Source organism: Amia ocellicauda, chromosome 17, assembly GCF_036373705.1.
Source record: "Amia ocellicauda isolate fAmiCal2 chromosome 17, fAmiCal2.hap1, whole genome shotgun sequence".
Lineage (NCBI taxonomy): Eukaryota > Metazoa > Chordata > Actinopteri > Amiiformes > Amiidae > Amia > Amia ocellicauda.
Window position 1 is genome coordinate 20407386 of NC_089866.1, and position 27582 is coordinate 20434967.

Below are 27582 nucleotides of genomic sequence, written 5' to 3' on the forward strand. Positions count from 1 at the left end.
CCTAGGTCCTGTTAGCCTCTAGACCAGTGCGGGCCATTAGCACCCTTCCCCTAAAATAAAATAAAGAATAAAGTAGTATATTTCTGACAACTGATACAAAATAAGCAATGTGTTACTCTTACATTATATTGCTATTTTTTAATTAAAATGTAACATTTGTGACTTGTAATTGTGGTGAAGGGGGTCGTGCGGCCCAGGCAGTTATTTGACACTTGGACAGGCAGCCCAGTGATTAATTTAGGTTGCCCACCACTGCACTAGACCAGTGGTCTCCAACCTTGGTCATTTGGAGACCCAGTGCACTTAATCTTATAGGTCACCTTAAATAACCAATTTCTAGGTACACATGGGAGTAATTAATCAAAAAAGCACCTCAACCAAGGGATTTCTTGACTCAAGAGGCTGAAGGTGTTCAGAGGATTGCTCCAATGCTTTCTAAATTACTGAATTTACCACACAACAACTTGCTTAATTGTTTTGAATTAAATACTTTCAGATGTTTAAAAATGGTGATAGAAGGGTGATCTCCAAAACCTGCTGGATAGGAGCTCTCCAGGATTGGAGACCACTGCTCTAGACCAACAGACCATGCAGTGAGCCACTTGCTTTATCAAAGATGTGGTATATCAACCTTACACTGCGCCCTCTGATACTAAAACAAACAACAAACAATACACAAACAACAGATTTTTTTAGAAGACAGGTGCTGCACCAGGATTTGAATCCAGATCCTTTTAGCTTTTAGACCGCAGATGCAGTGAGCCACAAACTAAAAAAACAAACAAACAAACAAACAAACAAAACAAAAAAAACGGACTAGCTGTTTAAATCAGGGGTTCCCAACCCTCGTCCTGGAGGACCCCCTGGTTTTTGTTCCAACCAAGCTCTCAATTTCTTAATTGAACCCTTAATTGAACTACATTTTGATTAGTTATTTTTATAATTATAAACTTATGTTAAAGCCCTACTGTTTAAAATAATTAAAGAAACAACTATTTTATTACAACAATATAAAAAGTCAAATCTAAGCAGATTGTTACTTCAATTAAGGTTTAATTAAGTAATTGAGAGCTTAGCTGGAACAAACAGCAGCAGGGTAGGGGCTCCTCCAGGACCAGGGTTGAGAACCCCTGCATTCAATTATCAAAGATCTGGTATATGAAAGTTACACTGACCATTCTGAGACTAACATAAACATCTATGCTAAATACAATAATAATTGCAAGGATATTAATAACGACCTCAGAAAAAAAAAAACATCAATATCTCCTACGAAAACTAAAAACACAGGTTCTTGGACGAAAAAGCCATTTTTGTAAGGGCAGACGCAAGTTTGTACAGAATTAAAGGGAAATACTAAATAATAAAAAAGTTAGATAATAACTCAACAGATTTAATGTATTAGTTTTTTAATACAGAGCGCACTAAACATGGAAAATATTACTGCAGATTATAAGTCGTTCATTCTGGACTGGGGACAACAAATGTAATGTATGAGTTGACCCATAGACTGCAAATTGTGCCAGAAAACAACATGATTTTCAAAAAAGTCAATCGTGATGTAAACTTTTCTTAAAAAATAATTAAAAGTCCACAACATATTTTAAAATCAAAGACCATAAAAAGTAAATGTTAAAACATTAAACATTACTTTTAAAGTAAAACAAAATATTACCTGCAATTTATATATATATATATATATATATACACACACACAGTTTTGAAGGAGTATTGAAATAAAGCATGTAGCCTATTCAAAGATTGGAGTCTTGTTAGGCATTTAAAATAAAATTTTCTATTGTTTTTAGATGCTTTTTATTTCTAGGGATTATATCGAGCTGTGCTCCCCTCCGGACTGTCCATCTTAATACGTCCATAACAGACTTGGGTGCTACTGTAAAGCCATTACTTCTTCCAACTTGTCGCCATATTTATTCACCAAACTGAATTCACCCAACATTTTAAACCCGTCAGCGGTAGTTGATAAATTTGCAGTGGTTAATAACATAACTTTTCAATCATGAAACAAAGCACAAACCGATGAAGGCACATATACATTTTAATCCAAATAAAGCAGTCAGCTATGCTCAATTGATTACATTCCTGACACTGGTTATGTACAAAGCTTTTGTTTTAGCATATATGCGTTTGTACATATTTTTTCAAAACCATTAACAAAAAGGTCAACTACTTTTTACATTTGGTAGTGTTTTATGGATCATAATTACACTATTTATTTGGCAACCATAAAGTACGTAGTCCATCCAGCTAAGAGCAACGCTCCCAACAAAACGGTGTAACTGAACAGCACAAATTTGAGCAGCTCCTTTAAGACCCAGAGAAAGCGCAGTGTGAAGGGCTCTCTCCCCAGGCGCTGCTCCATCTCCAGGCGGTGTCTACAGGGCTGACCTGCTGACATGGGCATCTCGGCTAAATATAAGGAAACGGAAGGATTATCAGCATGGCATTTGATATTAACAAGTGTGTATATTATAAATATATTTTGATTTTAATGTATAATTTTGAAAATATGAAAATCTGTATATGTAATATTACTCGGACAGACAACTTCTCATATGTTTGCCAGGCAAAATGAAAACAAGATTGTTTGCGCAGTCTAAATGTCCAAAATCAATCACCCAGTCAAAAGTAAAGTGCTCTCAGGCTCTCCCAGCATTAATATTTAATGCATTAATTGCTCATAATGTACTTCTTAGATAGATTTTCCATGGGCAAACGACGTTTATATCAACAAACAAACCGCTCAATAAACATCTTACAAAGACGGTGATTGCTTCTGTATAGTCATGAACACCAACTACCGGTAGCTACTTGTGGAGCAGGCTGGAGAGCAGGCTGGAAAGCGTGCAGTCCCTCACATTGTCACACAAACTGGCTTCAGTGAGCGTGTCTTACACTGACACCGTTACTGGGTGGTTATTGTTGCGCTCACGATCAGTGCGCACGGGAAGTCCGCGCAGTGCCTCTCCGGCTCTGTCCATGGTGCTGAAAGCATTTCAGTTCATTCTCTACTTTTTTTCTCTTTCAAATAAGGTTTTCCCCAATTTGAAAAACGAAACAATGTGTTCAATAGCATGTCATCTTAGAAGTCATGAAGAGAGGAATAACCGTTCTGAGCTTGAGCTGACACGTGTTTATTTTTTCAGCATGATTCGAGTTTATAGTTAAAACAATTGATCATTTTATTCGTAAGTTATATATAGTAAAAATAACCCCGAAGTAAACTATTCGCCAATGATTACTCTCTGTCTGAATCTAAACACGTTGCGTGTTCATGAAATCAAAAAAATCCATTCACATTAATACTGTCGATTATAAAATCGTAAAAACAGTAAAATATGTACATCATGCATATGTATGTATATAAACATATAATCCTTTCCCCACCCACCCAACAAACAAAAACATATACATAAAACAATCGTACATTATGTCGTTCTTTGCGTGTTTTAATAAATTAAGTGTACTCACTTTAATTCCAAGTTCCCTCCAATGAAGCAAATGCAAAGTTTCTACCAGAGCGCATGAATCCACATTGGTCTCGTCTTCCAGATGGATACAGGGTAATACTCGCTGTCAGAACAAGTACTAATGGCATAGGTGTGGCCGGGAGCTATTAAATTGATTACCAGAGACTTAAACCCATGGGTTTTTCTAATGGAAAATAAAGCCACGTCATACACCTGCTTCTTCTACAAGAAGCCGCATTGAATATAACTGTATGTAACAAACTATTTAAACCCTTTCCGCATAGAGTAGACATTAGTGATATTCATAATACAATAATGACAGCATAATATTTGTTTCACATTAAAGATAAGTCACCTACGTTTAATTATCCCCAAATATAATAATATAAACTAAGGTGAATGGTAAATAACATGTATTTAGTTGCTTTGCCCTTTATAAACAAAACGTGACGAAGTAAGCTAAATAAAAAATATTTTAAGTATTTTAACCATTACCATTTTAGAGGTACTCACAGTAATGAATCATATCATACTCTAAGATCTGTGTTTGTAGTGCTCATGAAACCAGATAGATTCATGTTCTGAAAACACAGTTCTTAATGAGTACAACCCTATCCCTCAGTAATTAAGACACCCTGTTTCGGTGTGAGAAATACTTGGAACTTGCATATTAATTCAATGGTGCTGTATATATGAATTTACTTGTGTGGTATTGATCCTTTAGATTTTCCTCCTATATATCTCAGATAAATTATATACATTTTATATACCCACACACATATATAACTAACATTTATTTGCATGTTAATATAAATGTGTGTATCAATTCATTTGTTTACATGCTATTTTATTTATTTTTACGCATATATTGAGAACACAAAAAATATTTTCAATCCTTTAGCTGAAGTGACTGAAGTCAAAATCGGCTCCCACAGCGGCCGGACATTACTGTCCCTGCCCTCACACACTAACAGTCAGTCGCCAAGCGGACGGAAAGATGATCGATCCATCCAAGATCAAACTGCACTGCCCGCCCAGGCATCCTTCACCAGGAACATGAAGCAAAATGGCAACTTAATTTAATCAGCGTCCTCTGCTATCAAATCATTGCCTCATCCACTGCAAGCCCTCCAGACAAGAGCAGGCCATTATCTGCTGATCAGGAAGCCAGTTAGTGCTAATTGCTACTCAGGAGAGCTAGGCTGCTGAAGGATGACTGTACTGCTGTTTTCTGTGACCTGTCAATAAGCTGTACAGCACTGACTGAAGGAGCGTTTCCGTGTTTCAGTACCACCTGCTATTTTATCATTTGTTTTAGTATAAGTTTTGAAGGCTGGTAAGCCTGTATGTCCTTTTAACAACCTGCTGTACAGTGGTGTTGGTCAATGTGTTATTAATGACGAAGGCAAAATGGGGTTAGTGAAACATACCATGTAGGTTTGTTGTGTTTTTAAAGCACATTTTGTTCAAGGCCAGGAGGTTTATATATACATTTATTTATTCAAAGAGACAGAAGAAATGCTGGATTCTTTTGTAAATATGACAAAATGAAAGGAGCAATAGTGTTATAGCTTTTATCACTCTTTATACCTGCATTAGTTTAACATGAACTTGCCTTAACAAAGGACAGGCAAGCAGCCTTGAGCTAACAGAGACCAGAAACATAACAGTATGCAAAATTACAGGAGACGCAGGAAATGCTGCTTATGTACAAAGAATTTTCTTGATTCCCACTAGCTACCTCCTTCACATAATTTCGCAGGAACATGTAAGCTACAAAGCACTATGCCAAACCCACATGCTGGCAAATGTGCTGCCCTTTCGAGTTTTCCACACCCTCTGTGTGACCAACTCCGTCCCCCAGTCCGGATTCCAAGAGCCCAGTCCTACCGGCCAGCGCACTCTAGAAGGGCGGCGCCTCCAGCCTGTCCATCAGAGACTTGATCCAGCTGGTGCCGTTGATGAGCTTGGTGGTGGCGATGATGTATTCAGTGCCTCCGTCTTCCATCTGCGAGAGGAACCTCAGGGCGGCAATCTCAGCGTAGGTCACCCCCCCCAGGAAGAACACCAGTGTGGTCCTGTTCTCTCCCTGCTGGCCTGTATGCAGGATCACAGAAACCCCCCCTGTCGTCAGAGCTGCACAGCGCGTGATTACCAGACACTCACTTCAATTTGCACCTCTCAGGAACATAGGTGGAGCTGGCAGGCAGAGACACATTCATCTAATTATTTATTTTCTGCAATCAGGGAATTGCTTGGTGAAAGACATAATACAAATGAATAGACCTAGTTATAAATTCTGAGTGCCAGCAAATAACTGCGAAGCACACAGAATTATTGACCTTTCAACAATCAGAAAGACTCCCGAGGGTGTCACTGCACTACACAGACTTCATATGAAGCCCCTTCCAATTACAACTTGCTACCGCAAAGAGATTTTTAAAATGTGCCCTACTGTAATGCGAAAGACCGTGTTCTGTCCACTACTACCTGAAAAGCACCCTTCTATACTAAACACCCAACTAGCCCAGTCTGCTGTAAGAACCCTCCATTGTGTATGAATATAAAGGCAGGCAAGGCCCAGCACTGACCACACATTACTCCTGGGGCCCGGGCTGCAGCTGCCTGTTGTACGTACGTTTTTTGTGCAGCCCAGAGGGGAGCTGCTGCCTCTCCTCAAAGTGGGGCCCGGGCAACATCTTCAGCACCTCCTCGATGCTGCGCCAGCCAGGCCGGGCCAGCAGCTGTGTGAGGCGCACGCTCAGGGGGGCGTAGCCACTGTACACATAGGAGATATCATTGGGGTTCTGCAAGAGGAGACACCCGCAAACCCAGTTACAAAGTCCTAGTATCAACACTACTGCCGCTACAATAAATATTCATAGTAATAACTAGACTTACTACCATATATATATATATATGTGTGTTTGTGTCTTTTGCACGTGCAGAGCTGACCATACAAAAACAAAACACTAGAGTGTATGAATTTGAACCTCTTATCTGACCAGCACATTTGAGTGCTTAAGCATTTTACCCTTTGATTTTCAGCCACTGACAGCAAATAGCACTGCCACAGCAGAACAAAGCAGATCATATCAACTAGTTCATGGTAGTTTTCTTGTTTACAAATAACAGCTTTATACCAAGATTCCTGCTTCCCTATTTAAAATTTCAGCCTAATCCCCTGCCCCAGGAACATGGCCCACCTGCTCATTGACATCCTCCATCCACAGCTTGAGGGTCTTCCTGATGGTGGGGTAGTTGTTTCGGGTGCTGGTCTGTGGCTTCAGCAGCCCAGTCTTCTCCAGGTTATTGAGGGTCAGCAGATGCTCATAGCCGTACGTCTGGCGGAGAAAATTGTTTAAAGCGCTTCCAACAGCCATGATTTGTGTGGCATTGTTACGGCTTGTTACAGACAAGGACAAGCATGACTGCAGCAGAATGCAAACTTAGAAAGTATAACCACAATTACCTTAACTTTTAAAGAGAAGGAGAGTGGCTTAACGTCACCATTGACAGGAGTCCCGTACCTGCAGTATCTCGCGCTTGTAGTGGTCCAGCACTTTCTGCTTCAGGCCGTTGTTGCAGACAGACTGCATGCACACAAGACGCAGGATCTTAATCAGTGGGTCCTTCTGGGCGATGCAGTCCTCGATGTACGAATTCACCTGTTAAACATGGCACAGACCATGCTTCAGCAATCATTTAATATCAAGTTGCAATTTATTGTGTAGACAAACACAAGAAACACCAGATTGCAGTACTTGATTACATGAGAGAAAGCACTGCTGCACTGAAACTTTAAGCAACAAGACAGCTTTGTCAAACGTGCAATTCTGGTTGAGCTTGTGGACGATGTACCTTATCCGTATCCACTCCGGTCATGAACTCCTGTTCAACCGTCAGATTATCAAAGAATGCTTCTGAGGCTGAAACAAAACATCGCAATTTATCAGAAATCATAATCAATTCAAAATGTATACATAACATAAGCACATTATAGGTACCAAATAAACAGAGCCTTACTATAATACTGTCAAAACTAAGCCTAGCAATTCGATCATACAAAAATGTATTTTTACAAGCATTCATTTTGTTTTTGGGATTCTTTTTACAGATTTGTACAATAGCACAGCAATAATAAAATAAAAATAATAATAATGATAATAAAGATGCGTCTCTCTTACTGGTGATGTCTTTGATGAGCTCAGCGATGGATGTGTGGTTTGCTAGGGAGCTCCTGGCTGCCTGCATATGTGGCAGCTGTGACACAAACTGTTTGATTTCCCCCACTGTTTTAGCATTATGTCTCTCCTGGAAAACAAAGAACTGTGAAACTGGCTGTGCATTGAAGACTTTAGCAAACCATTATTTAAAAAATATGGGAAAAATAAAAACAAGGAAGCAAACAGCAACTGTGTTTGATTTTACAGTCAAAACTATTCTGTAGGGTTTGATTCAGTTCAGGTTTGAGGATTTCTCAAGAAACTAAGTTACTTTAAAGAAAGCAGGTGATATCATCAGTTTACATTTTCTACATGCAGTACTGATCTCACAACCCTCACAACAATGGAAACTCATTGTGGAATAGGAGCTTTATTTAAAACAAGTCTGGGCATGGGACTGATAATGAGTTTCTTAACCAACTTCTATATGGGTCCAGGGTATCAGTAAGCACAATATTTGCTTTCATTAGCACATTCTCCAGCTGTGAAAAAATATTGCTTTTTTAATTAGCATGTCCCATTCTGTTTCCTTACTCCACAACAGAAGGTCAAAGTGAAAGGGCTAGATGACTGACAATACTGCGAGTGGCGGTGTGATAGTGTGCTAATCAGAGCGAGTCCCGACTACAGGACTGCACAACCACTACAATGTCATCGCATATAAGCCAACATTTCTCATAGCATAGATTGCAAAAAAGCAACATGAGCAGTAGAGCCTGATCTGGGAGTTGTCTGATGACAATCCACATTTCTATACCACTAGAACATCCATTTTATTTATATAGAAGCAGTGTGTAGCTGTCAGGCACTGCAGTGGGAAGCTGAGTAGGGTGTCACCTCAAAAGCAGCAGAGATGATTTTGGCCTTCTTGCTCAGCACAGCTCCAACTGCATTGAAGTTCTTGTCCCGGATCTCGGCATACAGCTCCTCCGCGGAGTTCAGCTGCAGCTTTTTGGGCTCTGTGGGCAGGTCCTTGCCCGCCTCGCCCTGCTTCTTCTGGGAGAACTTCTCCGGAGGGAGCTTTACGTAGCCTGACAAGAGAACAGCGGAGTGACTGGTGGATCTCAAAATCAAAATCTCTTCTGCGCTCTTACATGGATGCATTTTGCTCTTTATCCAGAGAGTGGTGCTCACCATTGGTGATGCCGTATATCTCATCTATGAGGCCCTCGTAGGTGAGCTGCGTGGCTAATGGAGTGAGCAGGTCCACGTTGCGGTCCAGAAGAAGCAGCGTGTCAAACACGGGCAGGATCTGGTTCTGACTGCCTGCAAACTCCCTCTTCATCCTCAGCATCATGTTGGCTACATGCTAAATAAAACAGGCAGCTCCCATTCAGTGGACCAGCAGAGGGGGATAAACTATTTATACATATAAACTATATTTATACTAATTTGTTTAAGCCTATCACTAATGTTATTGCTCCAGACAGCATTACTGTGAAAAGAATAACAAAACAAAAATCACAGGAAGATTCCCCAAGATTTGTCACAGGTGTATTATTATTGTATAAAGCATGCAAGTCAGTCCAGTGTGACTGAAGGAGATGTTGAGACGCACCCGGGCACACTCCCCTTTGCCAAAGATCATAGGGATGGTTCCATAGAGAGCCTGCAGAGTCATCAGCCCCTTTGCTGTGTGGTAAAGGCTGGTCTGGTCATTCTCCAGGTAACACTCCTGTCCATCAGAAACAGTCATTTTTCAGAATCTACAAGTAGCAGATGATTTCGTAAGCGCTGAATAAAGACTGGACAATTTTTCAGGAATTGCAATAACATTGAAGTGTTCTTGTGTGTAATTTATGTGGACCTCATGTTGCAACACTAAAGGGTTAAATTACACAAGATTTTAGTTTTATTTTATGAAAGGGGGTAAACGTAATCCTAGTGAAAGCTAAATTAATTTAACAAGCAATGGGACGTCATTCATCCTGATTTGACCATTCGGTTTCCAGTAGCATGTTGATCCATTTGATGATCCTACACAACACAAATAGGGAACAGCTACGATTGGATTTAGGCAGAAAATGGGGAGAAAAAAAAATCGAGGAGCGATGTCGAGGAGCCGACATTTGTAGCGAAATACCAAATTGCACTGTGGAAGCACATTCACTGGGATCTCTCAGATTACATCTCTATGAAGCAACCAAATGGGCAAGATGTCTGGCCACTCATGTCGGCAGCTATTCTCATGTAGTGGAGCAGTCAGGCACGTACCCGGAAGGCGCTCTCCGACTCCATGGACAGCAGGTCTCCGTCGTAGGGGATGAGATCCAGGATGTATTCGTCGATGTTGATGAAGGAGCCCAGTACTCCCTGCTCCTTCAGGCGCTGCTCACACAGCAGGCTGTGGCGCGGCACGAACAGGATGTGGAAATCCCGGTGTGAACGCATCTTCTCCTCACTGCCACACCAGAAACACACAGACAGACACAGACCTTTATTAGCAACCCCCATGGCCAGCAATCAATCCTGCCAATAATTTCCTGCTGTACCAATTTCACTTACATCTGGCTTCCCCAAATTTTGTTTTAAATCATACTGTGGCCGACCTTCTTATTTTCAGGGAGTAAATAATCTGATATTTTGTTTATTTATATACGGGCAGGAAAAGGATCTTTATTACTGAAGAAGGCAATGCAATTTGTATTTGTAATCTTTTTTAGAAGCTTTTAGCATCTTCTTAAATTTGTAATCATTCTGTAAATACTTGGACATTGAAAAAGCTTTGCTCTGGGTCCTATTTCTATAATTAAGTATGTTAATTAAATTTAGTTTTCACACATGCCCATAACTCAATTGTTCTTTCTATATATAGATCCTTTGATCTTGTGCAGATACAGAGAGGGCCGGGGCGAATCTGATCCCAGAACAGTCTCCTGCACAATTTGGTTCCAGTAAATTCAATTACAGCCCTCCACCAGAATGAGATAATGGACCTCATCACGTTGTCAGCAATGATGTCCATTAGTTCCAGTCTGGGCCGCACGAAGAAGATAATATTTTTCACGTCCGCAGCGGGAAGGCGTCCAGGCTTGAGTGTGAACATCTTCTCTACCTCATGTTCCTGAAAGGGAAGGTGCACACCGTTAAAACACATTCACAGTCCCACCAGAATAAAATGGCATAATGGCAAAATGAAATATGCTCAGAGATTAGAATACTACACCACTTAAAAAGGCATTTAGTATTGGGACAACAGATGGGAATGATGTGTGAAATGAGAAACACAAATCCAGTTTACCTTTAGAAGAGAATACTGGGCAATTAACCCAAACGGTCCCGTAAGGTACTCATCCCACACAATTGCCTAAACAGGAAGAATCAGAAACAACACACTGACGTCTGGACAGAGTTGACAGTCTGGACACAACTTTGAACAGCTTGGATAAGAACTGTGGCATCTAATAATAATGCAATGGTTTTGACTGAAAGGCAAGATAGATTTCGGTACAATACAAACAGACAGTTAAGTAAAATACAGTCAGCAATTCGGTGGTTTACATTAATATATAATAATATCAATCACTGTGGGAATTTTACAGTCGTGTTATGAATGCCAAATATTTGCACCAAATAATGTATCAATTTCAAAAACATGTTTCGTGTTTACAGTTGACTAGCTCATGTCTTCCCATGGCTCCGGACACCTCGTAGTTCGTATTTAATGACAGCACGCCTCCCACTGCGGGCCGTTTGAATTCTGCAGTCTATGCCGGTGAACTACCTTAGTCCCGGCGCATTTATCCAGGAATTCACGCAGCTCCTTCCTCGCAGCCTCTCTCAATATGTTGAGATTGACTCTTCCGTAAGACAAGTGCGCCGCCATCTTTACCCCGTCTGACAGCGAGGTCATGTGACGCGCAGCAGGCGTGGGGTCATGTGACACAGGAAACACGGGCGCTGTGCTGCTGAGGCTGCGCGCCGGAGGAGAAGGAGCTGGGCTGGCGTTTCTATAAGCGAGCAGTTAAGACAATGCATTACACAAATAGCAGCTTTTGCGATGTGTTAAGTTGCCCCACAGGGTTATGCTGTTCTCACAATTTAAAGACAAATCTGTAGATGTAGAGTCATGTGATGTATGTCATATTTAAACACCTAGTTTTTCATATATTCGTTTGTATGCACTTAATGTTACTATTGTTATTACTATTTTATTATATAATCTGCTGGTTATGTTAAAATCCTCCTAAGGGAACATTTGGCTCAATGTTTTTAAATATAAGAACATTTTCTGTTTCACCCAGTTCCACCCTGCACAAGCATGTAGTTATGCCTAATTCCCAACCCATCTTAAAGTTAATCAGGTAGAAATGTATCAGTGTTGACTGGTTATGTAACCCTAAACATAAAGCCAAACCATGCCTATCTATCCCTACATTTATTTCTAAATTATGTTAAACTAGTACAAATATTACTCCTGAACAACTCAATTTATATACCTTTATTACCTGTTCCTAATTACACCTAACTGAGCCCACCCAGACAGCAATCTTAGGTTGGGCCAATGTTGGACTCAAGTTAGCAGTTTGGTTGGCCCAATGTAGATAACTGACGGTGGACCAACATTTTTCCCAAAGTTGGCATGTTGTCATCATTCCCAGGTGTCATTATTATAACCATTATACCAATGTTGGGTCAACTTAGTTTGCTGTCGTGGCAGACATATACAACAGTTAGCAGTTAATGTCCTGGTCATGTATTAGAATTGTGAATAGGGTTAAAAATAGGGTTACTGCAGTTTTAAAAAGTTCATTTGCCGACTTATTTTTTATCATCCTCCAGAACCAAATGATTCAGGCATGTGTCCCAACCTGTTTTCAGATTTGATGGATATTGTACCCGAGACTGTGATCAAACCCACAATGTCCGGAGTCCTCTACTCCCCAGAGCAGCAGCTGTCTGTGCCTGTCTTGGCCAGGCAGCGCTATCGACTCCCCAGCTCTCTGCAGACGCCACTGTCAACACTGACAAAACCCCGAAGGATTACACAATCCCACCAGGACTGTATTAAAAGGATAAACCATGATGTCTACTGTTCCTGCTCTCCTGAAATAATAATACAAAAAAAACTAAGCCTGTAAGTAGATTTACTTTAATCATCCATAGTTTCTGATTCTGCACAGAAAAAAATGGGAGTAGGTTTTATTTATAGTACATAGCCAAACTAAAGGTTTAAAGTTGCATATTAAGTGATACGGTGTGTATTTTTTGTTTTTGTAATTTCAAAGTAATTTGTATTTGTTTAGTTTTATTTGGTTTCATAAGCACCGAATAGCCTTCATCAAAAATTCATCAAGCTATTTCTGTATTCTCATCTGAATCCGACAAGATCTTGCAGTTGAATAAAACATGAGATGCACAAATAGGGATTCTCCAGTGGAGCAGAAACAAACACCGAGGTAAAATTGTGCAGACGTGTACATCGAAACAACGGGGATAGATAGCATTAATAACGCAGAAGAAGAGGACAGAATGTGATGAACATTTTCTATTTTTCTGGTCCAGTTTGGAAACGTTTCAGCATGTCACCATGTAACAAAACATCCAGTCGTAGATGACACCTGAATGCAGATAAGTGCTCTGCTATAAAAATAAATCAACCAAAGTAGAACATTTCACAGATTATTATTTCTATACAAGATCAAAAATAGAAAATAGCAGTGGTCAAAAGTGCTGGTTTTCTCCACTTGAGCACTTCCAGCACTTTAAGAACAGATTCACTAACAAATAAAATGTGGTGTCTATAATACATTATTGTTGGCTTTGTTTCTTCTTAAATACAGTGTGTGGAGAGGATCTCTCTTTCCTCACATATTTCTATATATCCATTATTCCTAAAAACACCGTTACTAGCTGTCTCTTCACCACACAGCAGTCTTTTTTTTTGTATCCAGCTCTCCGGCAACGTTAAATATAAAGCTTGATCAAAATCCTCGTCCCAATTAATTGGGCAGCAACTCTTATCCTGTGGTTTTGCATTGACCAGCCATGCCAGACTGAGAGGAAATAACAGTATGGCACTATGTAACCTCAAGGGTCCCTTAAGTGACTGAACAGCTTTATCATGTGGTGCCCAGTTATACTTTTGGGATAACAGGGGATTAAGGCAAAGTTAATGGAGCCTTATGGCTGGAAAAAGCCATCTGAAAACCGCTTTATGAATCATTGTATTAATCCCTGTAAAGGGAGATATGAAGACTCAAAATCAGGGTTGGCTTGAAACAGGATGACACCTCTCCATTCTCTGGTACCACAATATTTAATGGCAGTATTTCCAAATGGGTGCCCAAGGCATCTTTCTCAAGAGGATCAGAGAAATCCAGGCCAACAAGGTTTCTTAAATGTTACAGCTGAGGTCAGGGGATCCAGGGAATCAATAAGGGGGCACATCTGGTTAGAAGTCTGCCATGCCCTGCCTAAACGTGTCAGCAGGCACAAATCACAAAATAAAAAAATAGTTTTGAAACCGCAAAAGCAGGCAAGACAGATTGTACTTTTTTTTTTTTGGAAGGAATATGAAGCTTTTAAAATGCTGTCACACAATCTTTAGTAAAACAGAGATACATGTAAGCTTAAAACCATCATTACACAGGCTGATGTCAACAGATGAAATAAGACCTGGGATGTGAAAGATGGGATATGAAAAACTTTGCAGAGATGACACTGAAAAGAGAAGCTATAGATCAAAGCAAGTGGAAACTAGATGAGGAGAGAGAAATATTGAAATAATTGAGTGAAGAGTATCCATTTTAAATTCTAGTAAACCATGACTAACTCCAGCAGTTGTTAAAGATTATAATAACCATTTATTAAAGTAGATACAGTCCACACTGTGCCTGGATTAATACTGTCTTTACATGTGCCTTTCTCCCTGCAACAGTCATATTACTATACATTCAATACAGAACCCAAACTTAATAACAAGGGAAAAAAAAATATTCTTCATATCCATGTGTCACGTTGAGTACAGTTTCAGAAAAATACAGCAGGTATTTACAGATATATAGGTCTAGTTTCCTTTCCACATATATTTTACAGTTATAATGGAAGATACAATATGATCCATGTCCATGGTATTAGGTTTCTTTTTTTATACAGATGCTAAATTTAAAAAAAAAAAAAAGGAAAAGGGAAAAAAAAAAAAAAGCGATACATAAAATCATTTGACAGGATTACCATTTCTTGAGGTGAAACTTTAAAAATGCCTCGATAATTTAAACATATTTATATAAAGGCAATTAAAAGGAGACAAGTACTTAAAAAGGGGAGAAGAGCAGTAGTATAAAGTGTGCAGTGCAATAGGATATTATTCGATCCTGGCTTTACCGGCCTGGTTTGATTTCCCCTGCAGTTCTGTACTCAGTCATTCGAGTCACTGTTGGAACTCACACAGACACTGAAGCAACATGCATGTCAAACACAACATGACAATTCCACACAATTACCCACAATACCCTACTCCTATAGGTACTGATGTGTATTTCCCAATAAACATTTGGATTCAGGAGAAAGAGAGTATTAGCTTCTGTAAATAAAAACAAGCAACCCACCTCCCTTGTAATAGAAATAAAAATAATTATAATTGGTAAAGGGAATTTTTCAGTTTTTATTCCCCCCCCCCTTCTTGTTTTACATTTTGCAAGGAATTTTTTTATTTTTATGGACCACTCTTACAAATATGGTCATACAATTAAATAAAATCTTGGGATTTGTCTGTGACTATTTGGCAAATTGTACCAGTCTGCCCATGTGGGGGGCTTGGGTTCAAAGCATAACAAAAACAATGCAAAAACAAGAGACGGAACAGCTCTGCACACTCCAGTGCTTGTCGGGAGTCTTGCCGGGTGAGAGGACTTTAGAAGGTCTCGTCATCGTTGCAGCTGTTGGTCCAGTGTCCGAACACCTCACAGATGTTGCAGTAGGGCCGCTCGTCCCCCCGGCTGCCATGGTAGGTGGTGTGTGGTGGGGAGTCGGGCACCTGGGCCTGGGTGGGGCAGTCCTCAGTGTCGTGGAGGTCAAAGCAGTCACAGATGTCGCAGAACAGCCGAGGGGCTGGCTTCTTCTTGGACATGCCTTCATTGAAACTGTAAACAAAACATATGAAACGAAACAATAACCACTGGTAAAATGGATGACGGATGCAGCAAATTTTGTAGGTCCCAAACAAGGAGAAAGCATCAGGCTCATTAGACTGCTTACATGCTGACAAAAAGCCACGAGAGTAGATGGAGTCTCAGGACTTTAAAGTGGCATGGCTGGATTCAGAATAATAATTACTGCGGTGGACATGAGTTTTGGTTTAACCACTTCAACTCCAGATTAAAAAATTAAATCCCTTCTCAAGGTACCAGATTTTGAAAATAATTATAATGTTTTAACATCTGAAATTGCTTTAAAATGTAAATATATGATGACTGAAATACAAAACATTTACCAATTTGTGTTTGTTTTTCATTAACCGTTGAGGTGATCCCATGTACTACATATTCATGTTCAATAAAGAGATAAGATTTTTTGTTTTTGTTTGAACAAAAGAAAACAATGCAAATGCAATATAAATAATTTTAGTTTACAATATTATTCTTTAGAATAAATATTGGACTTTTGTAATAATAAAAACAACACACAATCGCAAATAAAAATAATACTTAGTACACAAACTCATGAAAATAATAAACACAAATCGCAAATACAATAACACTGAAAAGCTATAATAAACAATGAACAGTAAATATGAACTAAAACTCAAAATCAAAACCTGTGCTGTCACCGGCTTGCTCTGTGCCATTTATTGAAATATTCAATACAACAAGCTTGAAAGACTGTGCTACAAATTCACTATAGGGCTTCATTGCCTTGTATTCAGCACTGTTTTCTGAATGTATGTCAGCACAGCACTGTATAGCTACATAAACTACAACTAACAATACTAGCAACAATAATATAAAAACTATTTATATACTTGTAAAAGGTGAATGGATTGCCGCAATAGACATAAGACTTCTAGGCGCGCACAGGTACATTGGAAGATCTAAATGACATGCGATTGTATAAATATGCCACACGATCACCCTCCCCAGCTTTCAATACACATTCCACAGTATCAGCACTGCCTTTGTGAACAAAACCCGAAACGCTAGCCTGAGAAGCCGCAAACACAATATGAATCTTGATGTACGCAGGTATGGCAAGGTACTACGCGAGGGTTTTCATTTGACGCATGTGCCTACATCATGGTGCTGAAGTGGTTCAATTGGCATTCAAACAAACCAAAACTATATTTAAAATCATAACCGTAACCACATGACTTAATTACCAGCACTTAAAACTAAGCCACTGTAGCCAGATTTGATGTGACCCTGTCCTAGCATCTTGAGTACAGGATTAACCCATTTAATTTCAGTAGAGTTACTGAATAACCAAATCAAAAGACTCTGAAACTGGTCATGTCCTACTTCCTTTGATCTAAAGTTTAAGTTTTGGGGAACTCTTTTGTGAGTCACATCCAGCAAACAGTGTCCAGTGTCATATGCAGGATTAAAGGAGATGCTAGCGTAGATATGTACGTCTTTACTGGTTACTTATTGTTCCACTTGTTTATTCTAGCAGGATGCCAATATTTTATGAGGTCAACCCACACAATTTCACAATGTGGCTCCGTTTCAGCCCTCTGTAAACAAAATGTATATATTGCAAGTGGATTTAGGTCACTGAATTCCGTTTCATTTCAGGTCAATGGGTTAATGATTTCCTTCAGTCCCAATTCAATATGAAAATACACATTTGTTTAATGTACAGATATTTAACAGGGAAGGGGAGGGTCTTTGGAAGTGTAAAGCCAATGGTGGATTCATGGCTGTATCCACCATTGAGGACACCGAGGTCCGGACCTCAGTATTTTTTTTTTTTTCGAGGTGTATATTAAAAGTCATAAAATAATTGCCTAATAATAACTCTTGGGTGCCGCAAAGATTGTACAACGCAAATATAACCGACCTTCTCAAGTGACTGCTTGCTTGAGTTGACCAATGAAATGGGTGGGGGGCGGGCTTTGCGCTCCATTGTGCTGGACTCAGAGCCAGAGATTTCTCTATATGATTATCGACTGTGTCAACACACCGGGCAGGGCAGCACCTTAATCCGCCCAAGCGTTATGAGGTAACTAGAGAAGTTTACTAGTCGTCTTTTTGTAGTTCATTGCCATGATTCATCCCCACCCAGTCACACATCACCTGACAAATAGCTCCAGTGCGCAGTCACGCTTCATTAAACAGTGGCCGTCTATTAGCTTTAACATTAATTCCATCCATCCAATGACGGACTGATATTATGATATGCTTTTCTTTCATATCAGTTTGTGTAGGGTTGAAATGCATGTTAAAATGATGAGGTACTACTATATAATTTTTATTTTCATTGCAAGATTATCCTAGCCGAGGCCAGTAACATTTGCAAATAAATATCAATTTACCCTGTGTTCACTTTCTTTACTGACACAGATGAAAATGAAAAGACTATCAATTAAAGCTCAGCTTTGGGAAGGGAAGCAACAGGGAACAACGAGATGAGAAAGAAAAAGAAGATGATGGAGATGAGAGGAAGAGCAGGTACTACCCACTGTGCCCAAAATATGATTAGCATTATGTTACTGTGCTGTTAAACACAAACAAAAACTGACCTGATCTCATTCAAACAATGTCGGCTAATTACCACAGAGAAATGTGTTCTTTGGTAATTACAGTGACGCCTATAGGTTCAAATTATTGGGTAAATTATTTTTACTACACTTTGGCAGGAGACACAAGTGAGGAGTCACAAAGGGACAGGCAGCGTGCTACTGCACACTGACATGGTTTTAAAGCTATTATCCAACGTCTTAAAATGCACGTCAATCAGGGAAAAAAATCAATATTCTTCGCCTCCCAACCCCGCTAGCAAACTTAGTTTTTGGACCTTGGTATTTTTTAAACCATGCATATGGCCATGGGTGAATTTGAACCCAGAGAAAATAGTCTCCTTTCTCAGAGGGTCTCTCTCTCTCGGACCACAGGGAAAGCTGCGATTGCTCACCCGTCATAGTTGTCCAGCTCACTGGCGTTATTCCCATTGAGCGCTGCCTCCGCCATCTTCTCCAGTTTGGTCTTCAGCTCTTCGTTCTTCCTCTGCAGATCGACGATCACCGAATTGAGGAAATCAAGCTGAACCAAATGAGAAGAGGGAGGAAAAACAACATTACTCAGAGGTAATGGCCACTAATGAAAGCTGTGTAGAAATCTGAATGTATTAATATACAATCGTTTGTATTAAATTACTTCTATGTGCAAAGTGACACTTTGGGTACAAATAATTACAGGGGACCGCAATCTGTGTCAGTATATCAAACAGACCAGTGTTAGCAAACACACACATCTTTTGTTAGTAGTATATTCTCAACCGCATGTTTAACAGTCTTTAACCCCCCCCCACCCCACTTCCTATCTACACCTCCTCAACACAAGCTCCATCTTCATGACCCTTAGTGAGTATAATGAACCACTGACACGAAAATCAAAAACCCAAACCCAGCAGTGAAGACAAATGGGCTACGGCACCCTGCACCTTGACACCCGAAGGTGAACAGGAGAGTAACAGTACACAAACCAAATCGGATTAAATACCAACTAAGAATCTGTTTGTAGGCGTGCAGTTCTGACATGGTTAGAATTTCTGGTAATGTGGTGCGCCATCTGGTTTCTGCTTTGTCTTGTTGAACAAATCTAGCAGGGGACGCTCATACTGTTTTTTTGTTTGTTTTATCCATTAAGGTCTGTATTAGAATTACCCTATTTTGCATCTTAGAAACGCAGTAAAACAGTTTTGCGATTGCTGGTCAACGAGGTGCGAGGGAGGGTTGCTCAGAGGCTTTCTACACAGAAGACAGACTGCAATCAGAAGTAGGGAAACATCCAGCATTCGCTAGACAAGACATCCAAGCATGAAAAGCAGAATAACCATTCATGTGTGGATCTGCAGCAGTGAGACTGGAGAGGAGAGATTCTTATTTGGTAGGAAACCAGAAGTTGAGGAAATAAAAAAAAATAATAAAAAAATAAAAAAAAATCGGCATGCTGTAACAGACAAGATGAGAGACAGTAACAAACCATGTCCTGATTGTAGGGAAGGATTGCCAACATCAGGGATAGGGGAGAAGGAGGAAACAAAACAGCAGTTAAAATTCAGAAGGGATACTGACGACGAATACATGCTGTACTTTTAAACTGGGCTTTGAGCCGACACGAACGACCCGTGGGTCAGCATGGGAGACCATGGGAGCGTTCGGTTCTACATTTAACACATATTCATGAAATGGGGAAAAAAAGACAGGTGATCAAAACACAGTAATTCTGTATCTGAAAACAGAAAGCTTGCGTATACAGCTCTGGAAAAACTTAGAGACCACTGCAAAAGTATCAGTTTCTCTGGTTTTACTATGAATAAAAATTAACATTTTTGTTTTAATTTTATAAACTACTGACATTTCTCCCAAATTCCAAATAAAAATATTGTCATTTAGAGCATTTATTTGCAGAAATTGACAACTGGTAAAAATTACAAAAAAGATGCAAAGTTGTCAGACCTTGAATAATGCAAAGAAAATAAGTTATTATTTTTTAAACACAATACTAAGGTTATAACTTAGGAAGAGTTCAGCAAATCAATATTTGGTGGAATAACCCTGATTTTCAATCACAGCTTTCATGCGTCGTGGCATGCTCTCCACCAGTCTTTCACATTGATGTTGGGTAACTTTATGCCACTCGTGGTGCAGAAATTCAAGCTTTGATGGCTTGTGACATCCATCTTCCTCTTGATCACATTCCAGAGGTTTTCAATGGGGTTCAGGTCTGGAGATTGGGCTGGCCATGACAGGGTCTTGATCTGGTGGTCCTCCATCCACACCTTGATTGATCTGGCTGTGTGGCATGGAGCATTGTCCTGCTGAAAAAACAATCCTCAGAGTTGGGGAACATTGTCAGAGCAGAAGGTAGCAAGTTTTCTTCCAGGACAACCTTGTATGTGGCTTGATTCATGCGTCCTTCACAAAGACAAATCTGCCCGATTCCAACCTTGCTGAAGCACCCCCAGACCTCCACCACATTTCACAGTGGGTGCGAGACACTGTGGCTTGTAGGCCTCTCCAGGTCTCCGTCTAACCATTAGACGACCAGGTGTTGGGCAAAGCTGAAAATTGGACTCAGAGAAGATGATCCAGTCCTCGCCGTGCGCTTCACCCCAGCTGCCGTCTGCCATTCTTTTTGTAGGTCATCTGATGTCATCCTATGGTTGTTGAGTGACATTCAAATGAGTTGGCGGTCATCCGGTCAGTGAAGAGTTGTTTTTGCCCTCTGCCAGTCTGTAGCTTTGTTGTCCCCAATGTCTGCTGCTTGACCTTGTTGTTATGAACCGCAGTCTTTGAAATTTTAAGGATGGAAGCAACCTGACGCTCACTGTATCCCTCTGCCAGCAAAGCCAGAATCGAACCCTTCTTTTCCTCACTCAAAACTTTCCTTTTCAACTCTTTTGGCATTGGTCATAGTTATTTTTTTATTCCAATTACTTTAGAGTTACTACTAGTACTGTTTTTGCCATCCAGCTGGTCCTATTGCAAGAGGATAGTGATGACCACAGCAGTGGTTTTAATACTTTTCCTCATTAAATAAGATTTGGTTCAGGTGATTACCTAATCAGTACCTCATTCAGTAGAATGAGGAGTGCCTGTGTCAGAATTCAACAGACACTGGAATGGAATGGCTGCCATACGTGTAGAGATGTTGATTTAAGAAAGAATTGCAGTGGTCTCAATTTTTTCCAGAGCTGTATATTGCGACAAGATAGCAAGGCATGGTACCTGAGGGGAGATCCAGAGGTAGCAAATTGCTCCCCCTCCTGGAGGTCTCGGGCGATGACCGACTGGGTGGCGCTGGACCTACGCCTGATTGTTTTGATCGAGAGGCTTACAGCCCCTTTCATCTCTCCCTGGCCTACGACTTGCAACCCAGATCCTTAGACACATTTCCCACTCTGTCACTACATACACACATGTATATGTATATATATGTATATGTATGTATACATCACATACATGCATACATACATATATACACATACACACACACACACGCACACACACACACTAGAGGATAGTTATCTGAAGCTCTGTTTAAAAAAATAAAATAATACTATTGTTTTCACAGTGTCTGAATTTTCATATTACAGCCTATGGTTCCTGCACAGACAGACATTGGGCTTTGGCACTGGAATAATAAAGACCGTACGGAAGTGTTTCACCGGTTGCCTGGGGTTTCCAGTCTTACCTGATTCACTGCAGACTCCTTCTCCTCTCTGAGCTGCTCAAGAGCCACGTCACCTGAAAAACACAGTGAAAACAGCCATGAGAAATCCCTTCCCCACACTCTCAAACATATGGATCCTTTTCAGACTGCCACGCACGTTACAGCAATTTCAGATGTCAGATCAGTCAATGCTAGATTTAAATCACTCAGTAAAAATGCAAATACACTTTAATTACTGTTCCCGGTGGCCTTTTTTGGGAGATTGAATTCTGCTAGTTTTATATAATGGCTAGAGAATTTGCATGGAGTTAATTAATCAGAGAAAACATCCAAAATCTTGAGGTGCAAAAATACACGGCATCCAAACATTTGGGGCCTTAATCTGTAGTTCATTCCAGCATTGCATGAGAGACAAAAAACCTATCAAAATGACAAAAAACAAGATGTTGATCCTCAGATCCTAGCACACATTACCCGAGGAGCCACTGCTGTCTGTCCGGCCGTGGCTGTCAGACAGTTTCTTCTCTAGAGTCTGGACCCTCTCCTGTAGACGTGTCTTGTCACTCTCCAAGGTCTTCACTGCAGACTGCAAGGTCTTAGCCATGGCGTTCTCCCCCCTCAGCACTGCGATCTGCACACACACACAGACAACCCAAGCAAAATATTTAAATGTGCATTTCCATTTCAAGGTGGGCACATGCATTTTTGGCTGAATTAAATACATTCTGGTTAGAGGTTTCAATAAAATTCAAGGTCTTCATTTTATTGAATTTACATAGATTTGTAAAGAGTTAATTTGACTTTCACTTTCTAAGAGTGAAGTGAAAATCTCCTGTTCATGAAAAAACAGATTAAACAATTTATAAATTTATTTTATGCGAGTTACCTAGGAGAAAGACATCAGCCAAATAAATAGATTACCATATTCATAATCTCCCTTGTTAATAAGGTTCCTGTAAAGAATAATAAATGAAGGACTCGCCTCATTGCGGAGCGTCTCCAGCTCTTTGTCTTTCTCAGAGATCAAGGCACTCGTTTTTTGGATGGATTTCTGTAAGGAAGTTTTCTCTTCATTGGATCCTTTCTTTAATAAAGACTCTCTGCAGAGAAACAAATTGCCTCAGAAAATGATCAGCAGGAAGGACACACCGCACTACTGCACAGTGTTTTTGTAAGCAACATCTCTCTGGCTTCTGGGAGAATTTGTGAGGAGTGTGAGCTTTAAACATGTGCCTGTTCTTAATCTCTACAGAGAAGGAAGGTAGACTAGGACAAGATAGACTTCTGTATGCAAAGGGGATGAGTTTCATATGTGTACAAAATGTCGCCTTTTGAACTGGTTTTTGAATGTACACAAAGGAAATTTAGGAATAGCCAGCAATGAAAAGGTAGCCCTATGGAACAGTGGGACACCATGTTACTACAGATTTGTTCCATGTAGGAGCAGGATGTTAGTAGGCCCATAGCAGTTTATCATCGGTTATCATGGACTGTGCGTCTCTAACATCTGTACAGATGGACGTTAGACACATTATAATAAATATATTATAATAAACTCAACTGTGTTCTGTAACTACACCACAAATGATGGTGATGCTATTTTTTCCCTCTGAACTCTTGGAAGTAATTTTCCTAGATTTCAAAGCTCCTAGATTTTCAAGGACTGTATGTAGACCGTTTTTAAAGAGACATGATTGGTGTATGCATGTCTACAGGAAATCTTTCTGTTGGAGTCTACAGTAGGGCACACACACACATACAGACACACACATCTCTCCAGCACTGCTAAATTTGGGCCACACAAACTAGAATATTCAAAGCTGATAATTAGTTCATTGGAAATGTGGGAATGGATTTGTAGAGGGTTTACACATGGGATTAATTAGGGGACTCTGGGAAAGTTTTCCCTCGCAATTAAAGATTTTTGTTTTTACATCACTATCAGATGCAGATTTAAAATCAGGCCCAAAACAGAAATTCCCAATAAGGAATTTAATAATCTGGTTAAGTGCCATGTACATCAATTCACATCCATTAACGCTATATCCAGGGCACAAGAAGGGGAAATATCTAATTTCCAGTCATTCACTTACGTGTGGCTTTTCACATTCAATTTTGGAGTAAGTGTTTTGAAACATTCAGCATATCAAAGCAGATGACAAAGAAATTAAAAACTTTTTTCCAGCACAAACAGTATCTAACGGTTTTAAACCAATGTCATGCTAGCACAACTAAAACGGTAGATAATGACAGATAAGCAAAGAATCTGGGACCATTGCCAAGTTCAAACAGTAGTGGATCAACTGAAATTATAACTTTTATGATCTGAAGTAAATGACTGATAGCTCGCCATCTCATTAATTAACTCGATCCTTATTAAAAATCGACAATATTACTCCATGATGTTCCCAGATTCTTGTCATATCATGAAAGCAATAAAAATGATAATAAAACAATGAAGGTACCTTAAGGTATTATTGGGCAAGCTTTAAAAATGCAAGATAACAAGAAGCACACGTTAGAAACATGGAAGAGAAATGCCAAGTACATTAAAAGGAAGAGATCCAAGTCTGCCATTAATGTTCTGGGAAAAACAAATTTTGCTTGGAATAAAGTACAAATAAATAAAATAAATCCGATCCAATACAAAATTATAAAGCAAGACATTGTAAGGAAAGGCAGCAGCCAAAAAATATGTACAACAAGTTATTTGTAAATAAATAATATACAAACGAAGAAAAACAAAAATCATTTATTATAACGTGGATAGACTTTCTTCAGTCTTACCATCAAAGACAGACACACATAGCAAGGGAGGCAATATTAGGAGAGGGAGAGAGAGGAGTCCAATGAGAAGGGTTGGTAAGTAGTATGGCGTTCTAGTCAATAATAACAACAACATACAAGGTTAGGATGAACAGTTTGGGTTAATACTTAAAAATCAGCAAGCTACTGTACACTACTGTAACAAAACACAGTTCGCTTGTAATGTCGACACCTGCTAATTGCACATCGGTCCGACCAGATGGTGGGGGCATTTTTTTATTAAAGGGTGTTAACACCTCAACCTCACAGGACTTTAGGCAAGTCAGGAGAAAGTGAGTTCTGGGAGATTCCCCCCCTGACACTGTTGCTAAGGTACTAAAGGGAAATAAATGACGCTAGCATTTTCTGAATATAGTTCATGTGTAGGAATCTTAATCTCTTGCAGCCATGCTAGTGCTTTGAGATAGGATTTGTAACTCCGGTGTAAAAAAAAACACCTTAGGAGAAAATAAATTTTAGGAAGCTGGCGTTTTATTACGGTAATAACAGTACAGTAATTTGCGGTAATCATTTATAGCATTTTCCAGGTGGAAAAAAAATCAAAGAGTTGAAAAAGAGCAAGACTAGACTAGAGCAAGCATGACAATCATCACAGGGCCTCACACATCACACCTAGAAATGCAACATTCAGTCCTTGAAACAGTAACAATTTCAACAGAAACACTGCTGCTGTTGGCAATACCAAAATGGGAACACTGCTAAGTTGAGTCCAACTGTTTACATTTCTGCTAGAGATCTTTTTATTTCTCCCAGTAACCTAAAGAGATTTCCCACGTTACAGGAAAGCATTTAGTCCAGTTCTGCCCACATCTGTTGTGCAAAAGTGCCATGCTTCAGATGAAATAAACGGATAAACAGTGAAGTCCAAGGTTATCCTGGTGTTCACATTTCCGCAGTGTGTTGGATACACACGTTGCATTAGTCATACTGAGGGACAGCAGTGTGTACAACTGCTGTAACGCTGGTCTTGAAAAACCAACCTGCATCTGTAACTTGACATTAAAAGATGCATCCCAGTGCTTATGTGCTTGTAACAGCATGTGGACTTAAAACAGCCGGTCTTAGGCCGTTGGTCTTTTGTGAAGACCACCAGCAATTTCAGCACATTCCTCCTCGCTATAGCTTTAAACCTTAGTGCTTAGCGTTTCATTAATAGAGCTTTACCTAAAATATGCGCGTCAATAAAAAGTGTCAATTTACATATTATAGTTAATTCAGACCTCTGACCATGCCCTGCTCACCTAACCAAACCAAGCAGAATCCCTGCTCTTTTCAAAGCTAAATATTGTCTAAACGAATGCTCTCCCCCACAACAATAATCCATAATGAAAGTGCATAGGGAAAAGACATTTTGCTTTCAAGATATACAACAGCCGAGACTGTCTTAATTAAATTGGTTCAGGAAGTAACGGTAATGAGGGAATAAGGCGAGATGGAGAATGGAAGGAAATAAGACATGCTGTTAAGGAAATGGACACAAAAGAAATGTGGTTATTTGATGACAAAATCCAACCCTAGAATACAGCCGACTAAGATATCTGGGTAGGTTTTGTTTCCAGCTAAAACAGGCTAGAGACCTTGCTTCATGCAATCCTTTATCAAAGTCTAAAATATCCAGTGGAGTGTAATTTATTTGGGAACGGATTAAAATCTCAGATGTTCTTCAGGTCAAGCAAACTAATTAAAAGCACTACTGGAAACTAGAGTACTGACAACTACAAATCTACTTCTATGGCCCCTCACCACTCAACAGCTGATTAAAATAAAACAACAATTCTCTCTCCTCCTCCATCAGTTAGGCTCTTTCCACAGCCCAAATGTATTCTAGGCACACTCGAACACTCCTCTTCACAAATGTGTAATTTCCATCAGTAGATTCACTAGACCGTTTCCCCAAGTGACATTTTCTGCTCAAGGTTACAAGAGATGGTTCAGTTGTTTAAGATTTCTTACCTCTTCTTCATCTCTAGCAGCTGATTGTTGAGGGCAGATCGCTCTTCTTCAAGCTGTAAACAAGAAAGGGGATTCGGGGATTAATTGTGTCCAGCTCTCTCCACAAGCCTCCCTGCAACAGAACTATCTTGCGGCTGAAATAGTGTTTAAACTGTTAATCTAATCAGCAAAACACTTAATGAAGGATGTGCTGATGTTAAGTTATAATAATAATCATACAAATTACAAGAAAATCTATATTTGAAGAAGCTCTGTCCTGTCAGCTCATCAGTAGAAGCTGGAATAAAATTGAAGCATTCTTCTCACTGCAACTTGTACTGTAATTGGGATAAAAGTGTCCCTCAAATTATGATTTAGTCCAAAACATTCACCTCTACAAACGTATATATTTACTCATTACTGACAATACTGCTTCAACTAATTTCCAGATGACAAGTATAATCAGGCCTAATATCTTGTGAGAAATCCATTTAATTTAATTAAACCGTTACAAATTTCCTCAATTTGAGAATAACATCATGAAGGTGAAAGTGTTGTATAAAAAAATGTATATATTCACGGTTGCCAACTGAAGCTTTCCTTTGGGCAAAAGTTGAAAGATTTGGTTCCGATTTTGCAAAATTGGAAGACTATTTTATTACCAATTATTTATTATTAATTAAAAGTTAGCTTGAATAATTCCCCATCATGTTTTAAAGCAGCTCACTCTTGGTGTTTCCTAATGTCTACCTCCTGTAAGCACCTCTGCAGGAG

At 39.7% G+C, this 27582-nt stretch overlaps 2 protein-coding genes across 7 annotated transcripts in view; both read right to left on the reverse strand.

Moving 5' to 3' along the window:
• Positions 1 to 4967: 4967 nt before the first annotated feature.
• vps33a (VPS33A core subunit of CORVET and HOPS complexes) lies at positions 4968 to 11588 on the reverse strand. The gene is made up of 13 exons (XM_066689573.1): positions 11442 to 11588; positions 10959 to 11024; positions 10654 to 10781; positions 9932 to 10118; positions 9276 to 9392; positions 8852 to 9026; positions 8555 to 8748; positions 7679 to 7805; positions 7353 to 7420; positions 7022 to 7159; positions 6698 to 6835; positions 6130 to 6298; positions 4968 to 5588 (listed from the first exon to the last, which is right to left on the reverse strand). Exons 1-13 carry the CDS (start codon positions 11568 to 11570, stop codon positions 5395 to 5397), a joined length of 1830 nt encoding a protein of 609 aa, XP_066545670.1. The 5' UTR covers positions 11571 to 11588; the 3' UTR covers positions 4968 to 5394.
• A 2912-nt stretch (positions 11589 to 14500) lies between these two features.
• The window catches only part of clip1a (CAP-GLY domain containing linker protein 1a), a 68692-nt gene continuing 55610 nt past the window's right edge, over positions 14501 to 27582 (reverse strand). For 4 of the 6 annotated variants that reach the window (XM_066689953.1, XM_066689954.1, XM_066689951.1 and 1 more), the window contains 7 exons: positions 26830 to 26882; positions 24516 to 24536; positions 23033 to 23150; positions 22525 to 22681; positions 22072 to 22124; positions 18788 to 18915; positions 14501 to 15801 (listed from right to left, as the gene is read on the reverse strand). In XM_066689953.1, coding sequence (XP_066546050.1) covers positions 15573 to 15801; positions 18788 to 18915; positions 22072 to 22124; positions 22525 to 22681; positions 23033 to 23150; positions 24516 to 24536; positions 26830 to 26882 — 759 coding nt within the window. In that variant the 3' untranslated portion in view covers positions 14501 to 15572. The remainder of the gene's footprint in view (positions 15802 to 18787; positions 18916 to 22071; positions 22125 to 22524; positions 22682 to 23032; positions 23151 to 24515; positions 24537 to 26829; positions 26883 to 27582) is intronic. The other 2 variants (XM_066689957.1, XM_066689952.1) reach the window with 1 other exon arrangement.